At 40.2% G+C, this 24,146-nt stretch overlaps 1 protein-coding gene across 2 annotated transcripts in view; it reads right to left on the bottom strand.

Moving 5' to 3' along the window:
- CATSPER3 (cation channel sperm associated 3) overlaps positions 1-24,146 on the bottom strand; it is a 43,779-nt gene that overhangs the window by 17,693 nt on the left and 1,940 nt on the right. For both annotated transcript variants that reach the window (XM_031011512.3, XM_055386651.2), the window contains exon 2: positions 23,981-24,134. In XM_031011512.3, the coding sequence (XP_030867372.1) occupies positions 23,981-24,134 (154 nt within the window). The remainder of the gene's footprint in view (positions 1-23,980; positions 24,135-24,146) is intronic.

The following is a 24,146-nucleotide window of genomic DNA, read 5'->3' as shown; positions in this document are numbered from 1 at the left end:
GTTCAAGCGACTCTCCTGCCTTAGCTTCCCAGGTAGCTGGGATTACAGGCGCCTGCCACCACGCCTGGCTAATTTTTGTATTTTTAGTAGAGATGGAGTTTCACCATGTTGGCCAGGCTGATCTCGAACTCCTGATCTCAAGTGATCTGCCCGCATTGGCCTCCCAAAGTGCTGGGATTACAGGTGTGAGCCACTGCGCCTGGACAGTTTTATATGTTTATAATTATACCTTCCATGCAGGTAAACCATATAGTCCAGGTTAGTTTGTTTTGGGTAGTAGAAATTTTAAACTAAGACAATGCTTTATAGCCATTAAAGGATATATAATGTTTATTTCAAGTTTTTGCTTATTGAGAATCAGTTTTATAATTCTTTTTAGAAAATTATCTATTTCAGCTAGGTTTTCAAATTTATTGGCATAAAATTGTTAGACTTCTGATATCTACTGTATCTGTACTTCCCTTTTTAATTCCTAATTTAGGGCTTCTATTTATCTTGATCATCTCATAAAGAAAGTTCTTTATTTTATAATTATTTTCTGTGATCTAACTTTGACTTTATTGATACTTTCTTTTTAACTATTTTGTTGATACTATCATTTTTAACCATTTTAAGGTGTACAATTCAGTGGCACTAAGCACATTCACAATATTGTACAACTATCACTACCATTTCCAGAAGGATTTCATCATCCCAAATGGAAACTCTGTACCCAATAAACAGTAAGTTCTCATTCCCCTCTCCCCGCAACCCTAGGTAATCTCTAGTCTACTCTCTGATGGTACGAATTTGCCTATTCTAGGTATCTCATACGGGTGAAACCATACAATACTTGTCCCTTTGTGCCTGGCTTTTTTCACTTCATGGAATGTTTCCAAGGTTGATTCCATGTTGTAGCATGTGGAATAGAATGCAGAATTCTATTTCTAGCATGTGTTGGTTTCTGATTTAAAAATAGAATTCTATTCCTTTTTAAAGATGAATAATATAGCATTGTATGCATCTACCGTATTTTGTTTATTCATCTGTTGATGGGCATTTAGGCTGCTTCCACCTTTTGCCTATTGTGAATAATGCGGCTATGAACATGTATGCACAATACAAGTATCTGTTTGAGTCCCCACTTTACAATCTTTTGGGTATATACCCAGAAGTGGAATTGCCAGATCTGAATACTATGTTTAACTTTCTTAGGAACTGCCAAACTGTTTTCCACAGTAGTTGTACCATTGTTACACTCCCACAAGCAATGCAGTTCTAATTTCTCTACATCTTCACCGACACTTGTTAGTGTCTATTTGTTGTTGTTGTTTGTTTTTTGAGACGGAGTCTTGCTCTGTTGCCCAGGCTGGAGTGCAGTGGCATGATCTGAGTCTCACTGCAACCTCTGCCTCCCAGGTTCAAGTGATTCTCTGCCTCAGCCTCCCAAGTAGCTGGGATTACTGGTGCCCACCAACACACCTGGCTAATTTTTGTATTTTCAGTAGAAATGAGGTTTCACCATGTTGGCCAAGCTGGTCTCGAACTCCTGATCTCAACTGATCCACCTGCTTCGGCCTCCCAAAGTGCTAGGATTACAGGTGTGAGCTACTGCACCCGGCCCCATTTTTTGTTGTTTTTTAATAACTATTCTAATAGGTGTGAAATTGTATCTCATTGTGGTTTTCATCTGCATTTCCCTAATGACTAGTGATGTCAAACATCTTTTCATGTGCTTATTGGCCATTTGTAATATCTACTTTGGAGAAATGTCTATGTAAGTCTTTTGCCCATTTTTAGATTGGGTTGCTTGTTTTGTTGATGCTGTTGTTGAATTGTAGAAGTTCTTTATATATTCTAGATATCAATTCTTTATCAGATATATAATTTGCAAATATTTTCTCTCATTCTATGGATTGTCTTTTCACTTTTTTTTTTTTTTTCAAAACAGGGTCTTGTTCTGTCATCCAGGCTGGAGTGTAGTGGCACGACCATGGCTCACTGCAGCCTCAACCTCCCAGGCTCAAGCGATCCTCACACCTCAGCCTCCCAAGTAGCTGGGACCATAGGCACATGCCACCACACCTGGCTAATTTTTGTACTTTTTGTAGACAAGATTCCATCAGGTTGGTCCAAACTCAAACTGGGCTCAAGCAATCCTCCCACCTCGGCCTCTCAAAGTGCTGAAACTACAAGCATGAACCATCATACTCAGCCTCTTTTCACCTTCTTGATAGTGTCCTTAGATGCATGAATGTTTTAATTTAATGAAGCCCAATTTGTCTGTTTTTTCTTTTGTTGTCTGTACTTTTAATGTCATGTGTAAGAATCCATTACCAAATCCAAGGTCATGAAGATTTACCCCTATGTTTTCTTCTAAAAGTTTTAGTTCTTATATTTAGGTTGTTGATTCATTTTGAGTTTGTTTTTGTGCACGGTGTGAGGTAGGTGTCAAACTTCAGTCTTTTGCATGTGAATACCAAGTTGTCCAAATACTATTTGTTGAAGAGACTACTACTCTTTCCCCATTGAATGGTCTTGACACCGTTATCAAAAAATCAATTGACCACAGATATTTGAATTTATTTCTAGATTCTCAGTTCTATTCCCTTGGTCTATATGTCTATCCTATTGCTAGTACCATGCTGTTTTGATTACTATATCTTTGTAGTAAGTTTTGAAGTCAGAAAGTGCAAGTCCTCCAACTTTGTTCCTCGTTTTCAATATTGTTTTAGCTATTTGGGGCCTTTTACATATACATATGAATTTGAAGATCTCCTTTTCCATTTCTGTAGCAATAAAAAGCACTATTGGAATTTTGACAGAAATTGCATTGTATCTGTAGATTGCTTTGAAAAGTATTGCCATTTTAACAAGATTAAGTCTTCTCTTCCATGAACACAGGATGTCTTTTCATTTATTCAAGTCTTCTTTAATTTCTTTCAGCAATGTTTTATAGTTTTCAGTACTCATCTCTCATCACCTTAAATTTTTTCCTAGGTATTTTATTCTTTTGGATGCTCTTGTAAAGATAATTTTCTTAATTTCTTTTTCAGATTGTTAATTGATAGTGCATAGAAATACAATTGTTTTTTTCAGCTAATACAGTACAGAGAAAAAGAGAAATATAATTGATTTTGTTGTTAATCTTGTATCTTGCAACTTTGCTGAATTTGTTTAATACCTCTTGTGTGTATGTGAGTATATGGATTCTTTTAGGATTTCCTATATATAAGATCAAGTCATCTGCAAATAGAGATACAGGCATCCCTTGTTTTATTGCACTTCACTTTATTGCACTGTGCAGATCCTGCAGGTTTTTCACAAATTTAACTTTCGTGGCAACCCTACATCAAGCAAGTCTATTGGTGTCATTTTTCCAACGGTGTGTGCTTATTTCATGTTTCTGTGTCATATTTTGGTAATTCTCACAATATTTCCAACTTTTTCATTATTATTATATCTGTTACGATGATCTGTGATCAGTGATCTTTGATGTTACTATTGTGAAAGGAAAATATCTTGGGCACTGAAATTACTAAGCTAAAGGGAGAAGTCAAGCTGAGAACTGCTTAGGGCAAACCTACCTCTCATTCCATTCAAAGTCACCCCTCTGCTCACTGAGATAAATGCATATCTGATTGCCACCTTTGGAGAGGCTAATTAGAAACTCAAAAGAATGCAACCATTTGTCTCTTATCTACCTAGGACCTGAAAGTCCTCCCTGCTTGAGCTGTCCCGCCTTTCCAGACCGAGCCAATATTCATCTTACATATGTGAATGATCTCTCACGTCTCCCTGAAACGTATAAAACCAAACTGTGTTCTGACCACCTTGGGCACAAGTCCTCAGGACCTCCTGAGGCTGTGTCACAGTCATGCATCCTCAACCCTGGCAAAATAAACTTTCTAAATTTGCTGAGACCTGTCTCAGATTTTCGGGGTTCACACTATTTTAATTGCTTGGGATGGCATAAACTGGATCCATATAAGACAGCAAACTCAATGAATGTGCATGTTCGGACTGCTCCACTGACCAGCCATTCCTCCATCTCTCTCCCTCTCCTGGGGCCTCCTTATTCCTTGAGATGTAACAATATTGAAGTTAGGTCAGTTAATAACCCTACAATGATCTGTAAGTGTTCAAGTGAAATGAAGGGTTGCAAGTCTCTCACTTCAAATCAAAAGCTAGAAATAATTAATCTTAGTGAGGAAAGCATGTTGAAAACCTAGACCGCTTGCACCAAAAAGTTAGCCAAGTTGGGAATAGAAAGGAAAAGTTCTTGAAGAAAATTAAAAGTTATTCCAGTAAACACATAAATGATAAGAAAGCAAAACAGCCCTATTGCTCATATGGAGAAAGTTTTGGCGGTCTGTACAGATCAAACCAGCCACAACATTCCTTAAAACCAAGCCCTAATCCAGAGCAAGGCCCTAACTCTCTTCAATTGTTTGAAGTCTGAGAGAGAAGGAGGCTGCTGAAGAAAAGCTGAAAGCTAGCAGAGGTTGGTTCTTGAGGTTTGAGAAAATAACTTACTTCCACAACATAAAAGTACAAGTGCTGATAGAGAAGCTGCAACGCCTTATCCAGAAGATCTAGCTAAGAGAATCGATGAAAGTGGCTACACTCAACCACAGATTTTCAATGTGCAAAGTAGATAAAAAAGACTTATATCTGAAGAAGAAGCCATCTAGGACTTTCATAGCTACAGGGGAAAAGTAAGGCCTGGCTTCAAAACTTCAAAGGACAGGCTGACTCTCTTGTTAGGGGGTAATGCAGCTGGTGACTTTAAGTTGAAGCCAGTGTTCATTTACCATTCCAAAAATCCTAGAGCCCTTAAGAATGATGCTAAATCTACTCTGCCTGTGCTCTAGAAATGGAATAACAAAGCCCGGATGACAGCATATCAGTTTACAGCATGGTTTATGGAATATTTTAAGCTCACTGTTGAGACCTATTGCTCAGAAAAAAAGATTCCTTTCAAAATGTTACTGCCCATTGACAATGTACCTAGTCACCTAAGAGTTCTGGTGGAGATGTATAAAAAGATGAAGAAGTTGTTTTCAGGCCTGCTAATAAAACGTCCATTCTGATCAAGGAGTCATTTCAACTTTTAACTCTTATTATTTAAGAAATACATTTCATAAGGCTATAGCTGACATAGTGATTCTTCTGATGGGTCTGGGTAAAGTAAATTGAAAACCTTCTGGAAAGAATTCACCATCCTAGATGCCATTAAGAACATTCAGGACTCACAGGAAGAGATCAAAATATCAACATGAACAGGAATTTGGAAGAGGTTGATTCCAACCCTCGTGGATGACTTTGAGGGGTTCAAGACTTCACTGGAGGAAGTAATTGCAGATGTTGTGAAAATAGCAAGTGAACTAGAATTAGAAGTGGAGCTTGAAGATGTGACTAAACTGCTGCAATCTCATGATAAAACTTGAAGAGATGAGGAGTTGCTTTTCATGGGTGAGCAAAGAATCTGGTTTCTTGAGATGGAATCTACGCCTGGCGAAGATGCTGTGAAAGTTGTTGAAATGACAAAAAAGGATTTAGAATATTCCGTAAACTTCGTTGATAAAAGCAGTGGCGGGTTTGAGAGGATTGGCTTCAACTTTGAAAGAAGTTCTACTGTGGGTAATATGTTAACAAACAGCATTACTTGCTATAGAAAAATCTTTCATGAAAGGAAGAGTCAACTGATGTGGCAAACTTCCTTGTTGTCTTATTTTAAGAAATTGCCACAGACACTCCAGCCTTCAGCAACCATCACCCTGATCAGTTAGCAGCCATCAACATCAAGGCAAGACCCTCCACCAGCAAAAAGATTATGTCTTGCTGAAGGCTCAGATGATTGTTGGCATTTTTTAGCAATAAAGTATTTTTAAATTAAAGTATATACTTTTTTAAGATCTAATGCTATTGCACACTTAACAGACTACAGTATAATGTAAACTTAACTTTTATATGTACCAGGAAACAAAAAAATTCATGTGACTCACTTTATTGTGGTGGTCTGGAACTTAATCCACAATATCTGAGGCATGTCCATAGCTTTACATCTTTCTTTTCAATTTAGATGCCTTTTATTTCTTTTTCTTGCCTGATGACTCTGGCTAGAACTTTCAGTACAACGTTAAATCATGGTGAAAGCAGTCATATTAGTCTTGTTCCTAATTTTAGGGGGAAGACTTTTCGTCTTTCTCAATTAAGTCTGAAGTTAACTGTGGGTTTTTTCGTAAATGCCCTTTATCAAGTTAAGGAATTTCCTTTCTATTTGTAGTTTAATTTTTTTTTATATAATGAAAGAATGCTGGATTTCATCAAATGCTTTTTCTACATCAACTAAGGTGAATTTTTTTCCTTCACTCTACTGGTGTATTACATTGATTGATTTTTGTATTTTGAATCACCCTTGCTTTCTTGAGATAAATCCCACTTGATCGTGGTGTATAATCCTGCTAAGTATGCTTCTGGCTCCAGTTTGTTACTCTCTCAATGACAATTTTTGTATCTATATTCTTAAAGAATATCTGTCTATAGTTTTCTTTACTTATGATGTTTTGTGCTGGTCTCATGGATAAGCTCAGAAGTCTTCCCTCTTCTATTTCTTGGTAGAGTTTGGGAAGAATTGGTGTTAATCTTTCCTTAAATGACTGGTAGAATTCACATGTGAAACTACCTGGTCCTGAGATTTTCTTTGTTGGGAGGTTTTTGATTACTGATTCAATCTTTTGTTATCTGTTCTGATGGGTCAGTTTTCTATTTCTTCTTAAGTCAATTGTGTGCTTTCCATTTCATCTAGATTATTTAACTCGTTGGCATATAATTGCTTATGGTATTCTCCTATAACTCTTTTTGCTTCTATAAGATCAGTAGAAATGTCCCAAATTTCATTTCTGACATTAGTAATTTGAGTCTTATTTTCTTAGTCAATCTAGCTAAAGGCTTGTCAATTTGTTGATCTTTTTAAAGAACCAACTTTTGATTTTGTTCATTTTCTCTATTGTTTCTCTACCCTCTATTTTGTTTATCTCGTTCTAGTATTTTATTATTTCCTTCCTTCTGCTAGCTTTATCTGCTCTTCTTTTTCTCGTTCCTTTAGGCATAAAGTTAGGTTACTGATTTGAGACCTTTCTTCTTTTCTAATGTCAAGCATTTATAGGTATAAATTTCCCTCTGAGCACTGCTTTCACTGCATCCTATGAGTTTTGTTATGTTTTTTATTTTCATCTTATATTTTCTAATTTCGCTTGTGATTTCTTCTCTGACCCATTAGTTAAGAGTATGCTGTTGGCTGGGCATAGTGGCTCACGCCTATAATCCCAGCACTTTGGGAGGTTGAGGCGGGTGGATCACCTGAGGTCAGGAGTTCGAGACCAGCCTGGCCAACATGGCAACACCCCATCTCCACTAAAGAATACAAAAATTAGCTGGGCGTGGTGGCATGCGCCTGTAATCCTAGCTACTCAGGAGGCTGGGGCAGGAGAATTGCTTGAACCCGGGAGGCAGAGGTTGCAGTGAGCTGAGGTTGTGCCATTGCACTCCAGCCCGGGAGACAGAGCAAGACTTCATCTCAAAAAAAAAAAAAAAAAAGGGTATGCTGTTTAAGGCCAGGCGCAGTGACTCACGCCTGTAATTCCAGCACTTTGGGAGGCCGAGGTGAGTGGATCACCTGAGGTCAGGAGTTCGAGACCAGCCTGACCAACATGGAGAAACCCTGTCTCTACTAAAAATACAAAATTAGCTGGGTGTGGTGGCACTTGCCTATAATCCCAGCTACTCAGAAAGCTGAGGCAGGAGGATCGCTTGAACCCAGGAGTCGGAGGTTGCAGTGAGCTGAGATTGCGCCATTGCACTCCAGCCTGGGCAACAAGAGCCAAACTCCGTCTCAGAAAAAAAAAAAGAGTATGCTGTTTAATTTACACATATTTGAAAAATGTAGTTTTCCTCTGTAGTTCCGTTTCATTGCTGTCAGTGAAGATACTTTGTCTAATTTTATGTATATATATATTTAAGTGACTGGTAGAATTCATTATATATGTATATATATATGGCTGTGTGTGTGTGTTTCTTGTGTGTGTGTGTGTGTGTGTGTGTGTTTCTTTTTAAATTTTTTTAAAATTTCAATTGTTTTTTGTTTGGGGGGATTTTGTCAGTTTGTTTGTTTGAGACAAGATCTTGCTCTATCACGTAGTCTGGAGTGCAGTGATACAGTCATGGCTCACTGCACCCTTGACTTCCTGGGCTCAAGTGATCCTCCCACATCCGCCTCCCAAGCAGCTAGGACTACAGGCATACATCACCACTCTTTTTTTTTTTTTTAATAGATGGGGGTCCCATTATGTTGTCCAGGCTAATCTCAAATTCCTGGACTTAAGTGATCCTCCCATCTTGGCCTTCCAAAGTGCTGGGATTGCAGATGTGGGCCACTGCCCCTGGCCTATTTCAATACTTTTAGGGGTACACATGGTTTTTGGTTACATGGGTGAATTTTGTAGCAGGGAAGTCTGGGACTTTAGACTACCTATTAGGTGCAATGTACACTACTTGGATGCACCCATCACCCATGTAGGTGTGCACTGAACCCAATAGGTAGTTTTTTGTCCCTCACCCTCCTCCCAACCTCCCCCTTCTGAGTTCACTGTCTCCCCACAATGTCCATTATACCACTCTGTTTGCCTTTGCATACCCATAGTTTAGCTCCCACTTATAAGTGAGAATATACAGTATTTGGTTTTTGAATCCTGAGTTACTGCACTTAGAATAATACCCTCCAATTCCATCCAAGTTGCTGCAAAAGACATTCTTTTGTTCTTTTTTAATGGCTGAGTAGTATTTCATCGTGTATATATATCACATTTTCTTTATCCACTCATTGGTTGATGGGCACTTAGGTTGATACCAATTCTTTACAACTGTGAATTGCACTGCAATAAACATATGCATGCAGACCTGGCACAGTGACTCATGACTGTAATCCCAGCACTTTGGGAGGCTGAGGTGGGCAGATCACTCAAGGCCAGGAGTTCAAGACCAGCCTGGCCAACATGGCAAAACCCCGTCTCCACTAAAAATACAAAAATTAGCCAGGCATGGTGGCGTATACCTGTAATCACAGCTACTCGGGAAGCTGAGGCAGGAGAATCACTTGAACCTGAGAGCAGAGGTTTCAGGGAGCTGAGATCGTGCCTCTCACTGCACTCCAGTCTGGGCAACAGAGCCAGACTCCATCTCAAAAAAAAAAAAAAATGCATGCAGGTGTCTGATATAGTGATTTTTTTTCCTTTGGGGAGATAGTCAGTAGTGGGATTGCTGGATTGAATGGTAGATACACCTTTAGTTCTTGGAGAAATCTCCATACTGTTTTCCATAGAGGTTGTCCTAATTTAGCTTCCTACCAGCAATGTGTAAGCATTTCCTTTTCACCACAACCACACCAACATCTATGTTGCTTTTTGACTTCTTAATAATGGCTATTCTGGCTGGGGTAAGGTGGTATGTCATTGTGGTTTTAATTTACATTTCCATGCTGATTAGTGTCATATGGAGCATTTTTTCAAATGTTTGTTGGCCATTTGTGTATCTTCTTTTGATAAAAGTCTATTTATAGCCTTTGCCCATTTTTTAATGGGATTTGTTTTTCTTTCTAATTTCTTTGAGTTCCTTGTAGATTTTGGATATTATTCCTTTGTCAGATGCATAATTTGCAAATATTTTCTCCCATTGTGTATGTTGTCTACTTACTCTGATTATTTCCTTTGCAAAAGCTTTTTAGTTGAATCAGGTCCCATTTATACAATTTTGTTGCATTTGCTTTTGGGGTCTCAATCATAAACTGTTTGCCTAGGCCAATGTCCAGAAGAGTTTTTCCCAGGTTGCCTTCTAGAATTTTTATGGTTTCAGGTGTTAGATGTAAGTCTTTATTCCATCGAGTTAATTTTCGTATATGGTGAGAGACAGGGATCCAGTTTCATTCTTCTACATGTGGCTAACCAGTTCTCCCCACATCATTTATTGAATAGGGTGTCCTTTCCCCAATTTATGTTTTTGTATGCTTTGAATATGGGTTGGTTGGTAAGTATTTGGCCTTATTTCTGGGTTCTCTATTCTTTTCCACTGCATCTATGCATCTACTTTTATACCAGTACCATGCTGTTACGGTTACTATAGCCTTGTGGTATAATTTGAAGTTGGATAATGTCATGCTTCCAGACTTTTTCTTTTTGCTTAGGATTGCTTTGATTTCAATATTTTAATTTATTGAGATTTGTTGTATGGTCTAATATATAATCTATCCTGGAGAGTGATCCTTGTGTACTAGAGAAAAATTGTTTTATCTTCCTGATGAATTGATCCCTTTGTCAATATAATGTCCTTCCTTTTCTCTTAGAGCAGTTTCTGCCTTACTATCTATTTTGTCTGATATTAGTATAGCCACCCCAGCTATCTTTTGGTTTCTATTTGTTTGGAATATCTTTATCCATCCTTTCACTTTCAACCTATTTGTATCTTTGGTTTGTTTCTTCATTTGTTTGAGACAGAGTCTCACTCTGTCACCCAGATTGCAGTGCAGTGGTGCAATTTCAGCTCACTGCAACCTCCGCCACCGAGTTCTAGCAATTCTCATGCCTTAGCCTCCTGGGTAGCTGGGACTACAGGCGTGCACCACCACACCTGGCTAATTTTTGTATTTTTAGTAGAGATGGGGTTTCACCATGTTGGCCAGGCTGCTCATGACTATTTGTACCTTTGAATCTAAAGTGAGTCTCCTGTAGACAACATATGATTGGGATTTTAAAAATCTGTTCATCTCTGCCTTTTAATTGGAGAGTTTAATCCATTTATATTTAAAGTAATTACAGATAAAGGACACACTTCTGCTGTTTTGCTATTTGTTTTCTATATGTCATATATTTTTGTTCCTCAATTCCTCCATTACTGCCTTTTTGCATATATACCTGATTTTTTTGTAGTGTGCCATTTTGATTCCTTTCTCATTTCCTTTTCTGTACAGTTTTTTTGGTTGTTCCCTTAGTGTTTACCCTTTGGATTATAATTAACCTCTTAAATTTATAACAATCTATTTTTAATTAATACAACCTTAGCTTCAATAGTATATAACAATTCTGCTCTATACAGCTTCATCTCTCTCCCTTCATGTTTTTGTGATTATAAACTACTCCTTCAAACATGTGTGCCCATTAACTATAACATTGGTATTTTAAACCATATATTTTTAAAAAGAGTTACAAACCAAAATATACAATAACACTAGCTTTTGTATTTACTGATGCAGTTGCCTTACCCAAGTTCTTTATTTCTTTGTATGAGTTCAAGTTACTGTCTTGTTCATTTCCACCTACAAAACAACTTTTATCATTTTTTTGAGGGCAGGTTTACTAGCAACAAACCCTCTCATTTTTGTTTATCTGGAAGTCTTTATTTCCCCTTCATTTTTGAAGGATAATTTTGCTGAATACAGTATTTCTCATTGACAGTATTTTTTCTTTTATATTTTAAACATGGCATTTCACTGTGTTTTGGCCTCCATAGTTTCTGAGGATAAATCGGCTGTTAATCTTATTGAGGTTTCTTGTATGTGACAACTTGCTTATCCCCTGCTGTTTTCAAGATTCTCACTTTATTTTTGGCTTTTGACAGTTTGATTACGTGTCTTAGTGTGGCTCTTTCTATGTTTCTCCTTCTTGGAATTCATTGGAATTTTTGGATGTATATATTCATGTCTCTCATCAAATTTGGGGATTTGGGGCCATTATTTCTTTAAATATTCTTTCTGCCTCATTTTCTCCTCTCCTTCTGGAACCCTATTATGTGTATATTAGTATGTTTTATGGTGTCCCACAGTTCTCATAGGCTCTGTTCATTTATCATCATTTTTTCTTTCTGCTTCTCAAACTGACCCAAGTTCAACTGACCTGTCTTCAAGTTCACCAATTCTTTCTTCTACCTACTCAAATCTGTTATTGAATCCCCCTAGATAACCTCCGTCTCCTGGGTTCAGGCAATTCTCCTGCCTCAGTCTCCCAAATAGCTGGGATTACAGGCCCTGCCACCAAGCCTGGCTAATGTTTGTATTTTCAGTAGAGGCAACATTTCACCACATTGGACAGGCTGGTCTTCAACTCCTGACCACAAGTGATCCACCCACCTCAGCCTCCCAAATTGCCAGGATTACAGGCAGAAGCCACCGCATCTGGCCTCTTTGAGCATTTGTTTTTAAAACCTTTGTCTAGTAATTCCAATGACTGGGTTTCCTCAGGAAGAGTTTCTGTTCATTGTATAAGTCATACATTTTTGTTTCTTTGATTGCTTTATAATATTTTGTTGAAAACCAAATGTTTTAAATATTGCAACGTGGTAAGTTTGGAAATCAAATTCTTCCCCCTCCTCATGGTTTGTTTTTGTTGCTTTACATGAGTTGTATTTACTTGTTTAGTGACTTTTTTAAACTATTTTTGCGAAGAACTATATTCTTTGTTGTGTATGATCTCTGAAGTCTCTATTTCTTCACTTTCTGGTCAACTAGTGTTTTGACAGGGATTTTCTATCTATTTATTTTGTGAGACAGAGTCTCACTCTGTCACCCAGGCTAGAGTGCAGTGGCACAATCTCGACTCACTGCAACCTCTGCCTCCCAGCTTCAAGCGATTCTCCTACCTCAGCCTCCCGAGTAGCTGGGATTACAGGCACCATGCCTGGCTAATTTTTTTGTATTTTTAGTAGAGACAGGGTTTCACCATGTTGGCCAGGCTGGTCTCGAACTCGTAACCTCAAGTGATCTGCCTGCTTGGGCCTCCCAAAGTGCTGTGACTACAGACATGAGCCACTGTGCCCGGCCAACAGAGATTTTCTTAAATGTCTCAAGCAAAAAGAAAGAAGGAAAAAAGGGAGAGAGAGAGAGGGTTTGGGGAAAAAATGAAGGGAAGAAGAGGGAAAGAAGAAACAAAAGAAGGAAGGGAGGAAAGAGGAAGAAAGAAAAAGGAAAAATAAAAAGAAATAAGAAAAAGAGAGCAAGAGAGAGAGAGAAAGGCCAGGCATTGTAACTCATGCCTGAATCCCAGTGCTTTGGGAGGCCAAGGCAGGAGAATCTCTTGAGGCCAGGAGTTTGAGAGCAACATAGTGAGATACCATATCTACAAAAAACATTTTTTAATTACCTGGACATGGTGGTGTATGCATGTAGTCCTAGCTACTCAGGAGGCTGATACGTGGGGATCTTTTGAGTCCAAGGGTTTAAGGCTGATTGAGCTATAATCATGTCACTGCACCCAAGCCCAGGCAACAGAGTGAGACCGTCTGATAAAGAAAGGAGGAAAGGGGCCAGGTGTGGTGGCTCACACCTGTAATCTCAGCACTTTGGGAGGCTGAGGAGGGAGGATCATGAGGTCAGGAGATTGAGACCATCCTGGCCAACATGGTGAAACCCCATGTCTACTAAAAATACAAAAATTAGCTGGGTGTGGTGGTGCATGCCTGTAATCCCAGCTACTCGGGAGGCTGAGGCAGGAGAATCACTTGAACCAGGGAGCTGGAAGTTGCAGTGAGCCAAGATCACGCCACAGCACTCCAGCCTGGTGACAGAGCAAGACTCCATCTCAAAAAAAAAGAAAGAAAAAAAGAAAGGAGGAAAGGAAGGAGGGAAGGAGGGAAGGAGGGAGGGAAGGAAGGAAGGGAGGAGGGAGGGAGGGAGGGGGGAAAGAAAAAAGAGAAAGAAAGGAGAATAAAGGAGAGGAGAGAAAAAGGAAAGGAAGAAGATAGGCTAGGCATGGTGGCTCATGCCTGTAACCCCAGTGCTTTGGGAGGCCCAGGCAGGAGGATCTCTTGAGGCCAGGAGTTCAAGGCCAGCCTAGGCACCATAGTGAGCCCCCATCTCTACAAAAAATTTAAAAATTAGCTGGGCATGGTGATATATGTCTGTAGTCCTAGCTACTCAGCAGGCTGACACAGGAGGATCCCTTGAGTCCAGGAGTTTAAGGCTGCAGTGAGCTATGATCATGTCACTTCACTCTAGCCCAGACAACAGAGTAAGACTTTGTCTCAGAAAGAAAGAAGAAAAGGAGGGAAGGGTAGGAAAGGAGGGAGGGAAGGGTGGGAAATGAGGGTGGGAGGGAGGGAGGGAGGAAGAAAAGTTCTCCTAGATTTTTTAGATTGGCTCTGTGTTGGGGTACTCTTCAGTGCTTAGCAAAGCCATTTACAACTCTACATTACCCCTAACTTCCAGTTTTTACTGAGCCTAAAGATCAGCTAAAGGTGAAATCTTGAGACCTTAGGTCTTTTTGAAACATTCGTCCTGCCTTGGGCATGAATGCTTTCTAAATTTCTCCATATACACCGGAGCTTCTCAATGTCCTACTTATCCAAAGAATCTCCCTTCTAGGCCTTTCTTCCTACACTTCAGTATGTCCATTGTTTGCTTTAACTTTTTTTGCCCCAGGCAGCAATAGACTGTTCATATGCCTTTTAATGTTTGTAAGAAATTCCCTCTCTATAGCCACCTTTCTGCTTTGAGAAAATTCCAAGCTAGGTGAAACAAAAGCAGTCAACTTCCATCAGTCCTTCACCTGGCTCTCAGGTCAAAATGGACCAATACAATTCTTTAAGAACAAGGTCTGGGTTAGTGCACGGTGGCTCATGACTGTTGGGAGATCCAAGGTGAGTGGATCACTTGAGCCCAGGAGTCTGAGACCAGCCTGGGCAGCATAGCGAGACCCCATCTCTACAAAACATACAAAAATTAGCTGGGCATGATGGTGCATGCCTATGGTCCCAGCTACTCAGGAGGCTGAGGTGGGAGGATTGCTTGAGCCCAAGCAGCTGAGGTTGCAACAATCTGTGATCACGCCTCTGCACTCCAGCCTGGGTAACAGAGCAAGACCCCATCTCAACAAACAAACAAATAAAGTCTGCTCTGGAACCAAGGACCAGGGTTCTACATTAGGAATGTGAGCTGCTGTCTTCAGGATCATCACCATGCTGGGGAGGGGAGTGGACAAGGCAGTGAAAATATAACAAAACTGGCTGGGCACGGTGGCTCATGCCTGTAATCCTAGCACTTTGGGAGGCCGAGGCAGACAGATCACAAGGTCAGGAGATCGAGACCATCCTGGCTAACACGGTGAAACCCCATCTCTACTAAAAATACAAAAATAAATTAGCCGGGCATGGCGGCGTGCACCTGTAGTCCCAGCTACTCAGGAGGCTGAGGCAGGAGGATGGCGTGAACCTGGTAGGTGGAGCTTGCAGTGAGCCGAGATGGCCCCACTGCACTCCAACCTGGGCAACAGAGCAAGACTCCGTCTCAAAAAAAAAAAAAGAAAATATAACAAAACTTTCCTAACTTTTAAAATATATATGTGAACAAAGACAGTTTTATTTCTTCCTTTCCAGTCTTTACATGTTTATTTCTTTTTCTTGTTTTATTGCATTAGCCATGACTTCCAGTATGATGTTAAATAGGAGTGGTGAAAGTAGGCATGCTTTTCTTGTTCCTGATCTTAGTAGGAAGGCATCAAGTTTCTCATCATTAAGTATAATGTTTGCAATCAGTTTTTTTATAGATTGTGTTTTGTTTTTTAACGTTTATTTTGTTTTTAATTGACATATAATAATTGTATGTATTTATGGGGTACAGTATGATGTTTCAAGACATATATACAATGTGTAATGTCAAATCAGGGTAATCAGCATATTCATCACCTCAAACACGTCATTTCTTTGTGATAAGAACATTCAAAGTTCTCTCTTCTAGCTATTTTGAAGTATACAACACATATTGCTAAATATCATCACCCTATTGCACAGAACACCAAAATTAATTCCTCCTATCTAACGGTAACTTTGTACCTCATTAACCAACCTCTGCTCCTCTCCTTCCCCCCCTGCTCTTCCCAGCCTTTAGCAACCACTATTGACATAATACGGTTTGGATGTTCGTCTCCTCCCAATCTCATGTTGAAATGTGGTTCCCAATGTTGGAGATGGGGCCCAGAAGGAGTTGACTGGATCATGGGAGCAGATCCCTTATGAATGGTTTAGCACCATTCCATTGGTGATAAGTGAGTTCTCACTCTGAGTTCCCATGAGATCTGGTTGTTTAATAGTGTGTGGCAGTTCCCCCCTCTCTCTCTTGCTCTCTCTCTCACCATGTGACATGCTGGCTCCCCTTTGCCTTCTACCATGTAAGCTTCCTGACACCCTCACCAAAAGCAGATGCTGGCACCATACTTCTTGTATGGTCTGCAGAACCATGAGCCAAAATATAACCTCTTTTCTTTCTAAATTACTCAGCCTCAGGTATTTCTTTACAGCAACACAAAAACTAATATGGGAAAATGGTACCAGAAGTGTGGTACTGATATAAAGGTACCTGAAAATGTGGAAGCAGCTTTGGAACTAAGTAACAGGGAGAATGGAAGAGCTTGGAAGTCTCAGAAGTCAGGAAGACGAGGAAAAGTTTGGAACCTCTTAGAGACTGGTTAAATGGTTGTGACCAAAATGCTGATAAAGATATGGACAGTGAAGCCCAGGCTGATGAGGTCTCAGACAGAAATGTGGAGTCTATTGAGAACTACAATAAAGGTCACCCTTGTTATCCCTTAGCAAAGAACTTGGTTGCATTGTTTCCATATCCTAGGGCTTTGTGGAAGGCTGAACATAAGAGTGATGACTTAGGGAATCTAGCGGAAGAAATTTCTAAGCAGCAAAATGTTCAAGATGTGTCCTGGCTGCTTCTAACAGCCTATGATCAGATATGGGAGGAAAGGAGAGGTTAAAGTTGGAACTTATATTTAAAAGGGAAGCACAGTATAAAAGTCTGGACAATTTGCAGACTTGCCATTTGCCAGAGACAGAGAAAGCCCTATCAGGAGAGAAATTCAAGCAGGCTATGAAGCAATGACCTGCTAGAGAGATGAGCATGACTGAAAAGGAGCTAAGTGCTAATATGCAAGACAATGGGGAAAAGGCCTTGAAGGCATTTCAGAGATCAAGGCAGCCCCTCTCATAACAGGCCCAGGGGCCTAAGAGGACTGAATGATTTCTGGGGCCAGGCCCAGGGCCCTGCTGCCCTAAGCAGCCTTGGGACACTGCTCCCCACATCCTGGCTTCTAGAGCTCCAGTCTTAGCTCAAATAAGGTCTGCTCTGGAACCCATATTGCTGGGGCCATGACTTTGGAGAGCACAAGCTGCTGCAAGCCTTGGTGGCTTCCACATGGTGTTAAAGTCTGTGGGCTTAGGGAATGCAAGAGTGAAGGAGGTTTAGCAGCTTTCCCCTAGATTTCAGAAGATGTACAAGAAAGCCCAGGTGTCCAGGCAGAAGCCTGCTATAGGGCCAGAGTCCTCACAGAGAACCTTTACTAAAGCAGTGCAAAGAGGAAATTTGGGGCTAGAGCCCCCACACAGTCTCCACTAGGGCACTGCCTAGTGGAGCTCTGGGAAGGGACCCACTGCTCTCCAGACCCAAGAATGATAGAGCCATGGGCAGCTTACATCCTAAGCCTAGAAAAGCTGCAGGTACTCAACTCCAACCCATGAGAGCAGACACAGGGAGTGCACTGTGCAAAGCCACTGGGGTGGAGCTCCCCAAGGCCCCGGGAGCCCACCCCTTGCACCAGCTTACATTCCCAATGTGAAACCCTGCTCCTTGGTTCCAGAGGCAACAGAACAGACCTTGGGTTTTTTTGGGGGTGGGGTGGGGTGGGGTTTTGTTTTTGTTGTTTTGGTATGGGGTCTTGCTCTGTCACCCAGGCTGGAGTGCAGAGGTGTGATCACAGATCATCACTCAGGCTCAAGCAATCCTCCCAAGCATCTGGTGCCAGCATCACCAGAAGCAGATGCTGGTACTATGCTTCCTGTACAGCCTGCAGAACCATGAGCCAAAATAAAACCTCTTTTATTTATAAATTACCCAGCCTTAGGTATTTCTTTATAGCAATGCAAAAACTAACTAATATGCTACCTCTATGAGTCAACTTTTTTAGATTCCACATGAGTGAGATCATGTAGTATTTGTTCTTCTGTGCTTGGCTTATTTCACTTAACATAATGTCTTCTAAGTTCATCCACGTTGCTGCAAATGACAGGATTTTGTTCTTTGTTATGTATGAATAGTATTCTATTGTGTATATATAGCACATTTTAAAATCCATTCATCCATTGATGAACACTTAGGTTGATTCCATATCTTGGCTATTTAGAACAGTGTTACAATAAACATGGGATTGCAGATATCTCTTCAATATACAGATTTCATTTTCTTTGGCTATATACTTAGTAGTGGGATTGTTGAATCATATGGTAGTTCTAATTTTCTGAGGAACCTCCATAATGTTGTCCATAACAGCTGTACTAATTTACATTCCTGCCAACAATGTATGAGTTCCCCTTTCTCCACATCCTCACCAGCATTTATTTGTTGTCTTTTTTAAGAGACAACGTCTCACTCTGTCATCCAGCTGGGAGCGCAGTGGTGCAATCATGGCTCACTACAGCCTTGACCTCCTGAGCTCAAGCAATCCTCTTACCTCAGCCTTCTGAGCAGCTGGGACTATAGACACATGGCACCATGCCTGTTTTTTTGTTTGTTTGTTTGTTTGTTTGTTTGTTTTTCCCCAGAGACAGGGTCTCACTATGTTGCCTGGGTTTTTTGTTTGTTTGTTTGTTTTGTCTTTTTTTATAAGCTTTCCTACAGCATTTCCACATGTTCAATGCTCTAGCAACTTACCACTCTGCCTCAGCCTTCATTTCCTGCTTGCACAGAGCCTCAAGGTTAGCCAGAGGTGAGAGATCAGGGCTCTCTCACATCTTTCCCGGCACCTTCAGTGGAGTTCCCAGAAGTGTTAATAATTTCTCAGTTTCACAGTTAACCAGGGGCTTTCATACATGTTATTTTCAATGGCTGTACCACCACCCTGTAAGTTGTTTATTAATTATATCATTTTACAAATGTTGCAGACAAACCACAGAGAGCTTAAGTAATTTGTCCAAATTCTCAGTTAGTAATAAGGTAGGAAGCTGGGGCTTGAACCCAAATCTGTATGACTCCAAAGTCTGCCCATCACAGAACATCCCCTAGGCTTGCAAACCAGGTCCCTAAACCAGGATACATGCTTAGTGACCCTTATGGCGTCAGGGAGGCAAACAGCGGGTTTAGGCTCCTCAATTTGTCTCTTTCCCTGACCCCTGCCAAGTCCTATACCTAACATGATGTTCCACAGTCCATAACCAATCTCTGGATTTGTGGTGTGGAATTCACTGCCATACCAACTTGTTCACAGAAGTGGTGCCAAGTGGATCTGACACATTTTAAGCATTAATTGTGGTATCCCACCACCTCGACTGCCTCTGATACCACACTATGTTTATGCTAACCTTTTCACCCCCAAGAAGGAAATTTGTTATTTATCCTAAAGATAAGAAGAGTATATTTTTAACCTTTTTATTGCAAAATAAACACACATATAGAACCACATGAACAAATATATAGCGTAATAAATTATTTCAAGGCCAATATCCCTGTAACTACCACCTAGGTCAAGAAATAGAACTCTGCCATCCCAGAAGCCCCTCACGTGCCCCACATCCCAATTACAACTCCCTCCCTCCACCCAAAATTAACCACTATCCAAATTTTTATAGTAATTAATATCTTGCATTTCTTTATAGATAGAAATTCATGTATCCACCCCTAGAACTAATAAGTCGTCTTGCCATTTTATAAATTTTTAAACTTTTGGTGTATCTTTTAAGTCTCCCATTCCTTTTTCTTCCCTTACAATTTATCCGTTAAAGAACCTGGGGAGCTTGACTTGTAAAATCTCCCAGTCTGGATTTTGCCGAGTGCACGCTCATGGTACAGTTCAGCATATCCCTCTGGCCTCCATATTTCCTGATCTCTTTGGCAAGATTAGAGGTGCTGTTCTTTTGTAGACGGCACATAATTTCTGGTTGTCTCTCTTTTCATTGATGCTCAGTGCCTAGATCAATTACTTCTTTGGGCATTGAAAAACTGTGATATTCTATCATTTCTTTTTCATTTATTAAGGGGGACACATCTATAAAAAGATGTTTCCCCTCACCTACCATATGCTTACTCAGTATTGCAGTTCACATAAGGTCAGTAATGCTTGACTCTTTCCCTTAATTTACTAATTATCAAGATAAAGGATTAGCTCCTTATCATCCTCCAAAAGTGGACAGTTTGTTTTGGGGTATCATTAAAACCTCATAGATTATTTGATGAATTTCAATACATTGCAATTATTATTCTTATTGGAGCCCAAACTGTCCCATCTTTGGCCAGTAGTAAAATCTCACAGATTATTTAATGAGTTTCAATACATGGCAATTATTCTTCTTATTGGAGCTCAAACTGTCCCATCTCTGGCCAGTAGGACTCTTCACACAGTCTCCTGAGACTTTTGACATGACCCCAGTAGTCTTTGATAGCTTCCTTGCTAATGTCTATGACAAGATAATCCTGGTTCATCTCGTGTACCTCCTGCCCTAGACCTGGAATTGGTTATTTCTCAAAGAAGTCCTGGGTTCTCTCCTCCATGAGTATCCTGGTTCTTAAGAACACAGGAGATGACAGAAATAAACTGTCCCATAATTACTCAATTGCCTTATCCTGTATTACACACATACAAGTCTCAGAATAACACTACTAATACTGTTGCCACTAAGTTGATTACTGAAAATGATTTTGAAACTTTTTATCTTGGCTTTCCCCATTGTCTCCCATTTTTTAGTCATACTCTATCTTCACTGTCAGAGGATGCATTCATTATATACTATATTCTCTCTGCTAAACCACAATTAATATTAGTTCTACAAATAACTACATATTTAATGCTCATCTTCAGTCCTAACGTTGATGCTTCTCTAATCATTTTGGTTGGCTGAAACCTATTCTTTAGTAAATTACTAAGGAAGGGCTCTTGGAAACAATATTCCCCAAGTTTTTTAATATTGATGAATTTGTCTATGTCCTTTATACTTGAAAGTCAATTTTTCTGATCTAAAATTCTTGGTTTACATTTTCTTTGCTGAAGTATCTTAAATATGTAACTCTATTTTCTTTTGGCATAACATATTACCATAGCAAAGTTTGATGATAAGTAATTATCTTCTTATAAGCCACATTGCATTGATACTTAGTTTCCTTCACCCCCTCTTTCCTTTAAAATCCAATAATTTTACTAGAATATGTTTTGGTGTTTATTGTTCAAACTCCATATTCTCAGGTATGCAATGTGTGCTCTTTCAACGTATAGTTCCAAATCTTTTGTTTCAGGTAACTTTCCTTGGATTATAGACTTTAGCATTTGTTCTGTTCCTTTGCTTTTTTTCTGTTTTGTTTCAAATTCAGGGGCTCCTATTGTCATTACGCTGGATTTTTTTTTCCCCATCTTTGATGTTCATCATTTTCTCTTGAAACCTTTTCATGTCTTCATTTCTTATTGATTTAAAAAATTTCCTACATTTAATCCTATACTTCTCTTAAGCTATTATCTGTTGCAATTAATTGCTTAGTCTATTTTAGTCTTTATTTTTGAAATTTTTATTTCTAGTTCTTTCCTGAGTTTTGTCTTTTCACTTCTGTTCTTTCCTATCTTGTATCACTTTCTTAAACATCTGGCTTGTTTTAAAGTCGTATGCTACAGTCTCTCCCTGTTTTGTGGGCATGTCTTTGTGGTGGGCTTTCATTATCTACGGGTTAAGTATCTCTTATCTGAAATGCTTGGGAACAGAAGTGTTTTGGATTTCAAAGTTTTTGGATTTTGGAATATTTGCATTTTCTTTACCAGTTGAGCAACCCACATCTGAAAATCCAAAATCCAAAATGCTCCAGTAAGCATTTCCTTTGAGTGTCATGTCAGTGCTCAGAATGTTTTGTATTTTGGAGCATTTCAGGTTCCAGATTTTCAAATTTGGGATGCTCAGCCTGTATAAGGGGATTATTCTCTACCTCATTCTCTTTTTTCTTACAGTAATTTTGTATGAGACTTTATCTCAACCCTTTTTTTTCTAAAAACACAACTATAGCAGCATCAATCTTTTTCTATTGTGCTGTTTTACATAAAATTTGTTTTCTTGAGCTTTTAGAAGATGGTGTGGTTCTAACCTCACTGAGCTCATTCTTCTGCTTTTGTGTTGTGTTTAAAAATGCAGTAGCTTGATTTTTGAGGTATCCTGGTTCCTCCTCCAATTTTATCTGAACCTTCTCTTCCCTTCATCTCTATGTCTCTAACCTGCTCAATTTTTATTCCATTTCCAATATTTATCCCAACTGTGGGATCCTGTCTTTAAAAAGACCTCTAGCTGGTCAGCTTTGAAAGTTCATACCATTTGCTGCTCTAGCCCCTTCAAAAATTACCAGGAACCTCTTGATCTAGCCCAGTATTGGATTAGACAATACAGTTCCTGATATCAAATGCTGTTCTCACACCAGCCCATCACACTTTCTAATAAATAAATAATGGCTTCCCTCTGTTTCTTCCCCCACAGAGACTAATACTATTCAGTTCTTATGGCTTGTAGTAAGGAAACTAACCAGTTTTGTTGTAAATGCTGCCTGTGGGTTCTTGGCTTTGCTACCTAGTTGCTCTGGTTTTTTTGGTTGGTTGTTTGGGACAAGGTCTCACTCTGTTGCCCAGGCCAGAGTGCAGTGGTGCAATCACAGCTCACTGCAGCCTCGAACTCCCAGGCTCAAGCAATTCTCCCACCTAAACCTCTAGAGTAGCCGGGACTCAAGGTATGCACCACCATGCCCAACTTTTTTTTTTTAATAGAGATGGGAGGGGCCGGGCGCGGTGGCTAACGCCTGTAATCCCAGCACTCCGGGAGGCCGAGGAGGGCGGATCACGAGGTCAGGAGATTGAGACCATCCTGGCTAACACGGTGAAACCCCATCTCTACTAAACATACAAAAAATTAGCCGGGCGTTGTGGCGGGCGCCTGTAATCCCAGCTACTCGGGAGTCTGAGGCAGGAGAATGGCGTGAACCCAGGAGGTGGAGCTTGCAGTGAGCCGAGATTGCGCCACTGCACTCCAGCCTGGGTGACAGAGCGAGACTTCGTCTCAAAACAAAAAAAAAAGAGAGAGATAGGAGTCCCACTTTGTTGCCCAGGCTTGCTCGGTTTTTGAGAGGAGATTCAAAGAGACTTAAAAACCATGTCACTGGCCAGGCACGATGGCTCATGCCTGTAATGCCAGCACTTTGGGAGCCCGACGCAGGCAGATCACTTGAGGTCAGGAGTTCAAGACCATTCTGGCCAACATGGCAAGACCCTGTCTCTACTAAAAACACAAAAATTACCCAAGCATGATGGTGTGTGCCTGTGATCCCAGCTACTCAGTCGGCTGAGGCAGGAGAATCACTTGTACCTGGGAGGCAGAGGTTGCAGTGAGCCAGAGGTTGCAGTGAGCCAAGATAGCACCATTGCACTGCAGGTTGGGCAACAGGGTGAGACTCTGTCTCAAAAAAAAAAAAAATCCACCATGTCACCACTGCTGCTCTTGCCACCTTCTTCCCAGATTTTAGAGTATTTTTAGAATTCTACAGAAAATTTCTTGAAGCAAAATACCTTTAAAATCTTATAATGGGCTGGGCATGGTGGCTAACACCTGTAATCCCAGCACTTTGGGAGGCTGAGGCGGGTGGATCACGAGGTCAAGAGATCAAGACCATCCTGGCCAACAAGGTGAAACCCCGTCTCTACTAAAAATACAAAATTAGCTGGGCGTGGTGGCGGGTGCCTATAATCCCAGCTATTCAGGAGGCTAAGGCAGAGGAATCGCTTGAACCTGGGAGGTGGAGATGGAGGTTGCAGTGAGCTGAGATCACGCCACTGCACTCCAGCCTGACAGAGTGAGATTCTGTCTTGGAAAAAAAAAAAAAAATCTTATAATGTTTCCAGAAATAAAGCATGTTTTAAAAAAAGAAGAAAATGGACCCATTTTGTCTGCTTACCTCAAGAAGTCTGAACAAGCGGTACCTTATGTCATAACTGGTCCACAAGGCCATAAAAAACGCATTCGATGTGACAGTGCTAATCATAATTATCTTAAAGAAACGGCTCATTATGACTCTCTTCACAAATGCCCGACATTCATCATCATTCCTCCTGTCAAAAAGT

The sequence above is a fragment of the Gorilla gorilla genome, chromosome 4 (genome assembly GCF_029281585.2).
Source record: "Gorilla gorilla gorilla isolate KB3781 chromosome 4, NHGRI_mGorGor1-v2.1_pri, whole genome shotgun sequence".
Lineage (NCBI taxonomy): Eukaryota > Metazoa > Chordata > Mammalia > Primates > Hominidae > Gorilla > Gorilla gorilla.
This window is presented reverse-complemented; position numbering and strand designations above follow the sequence as displayed.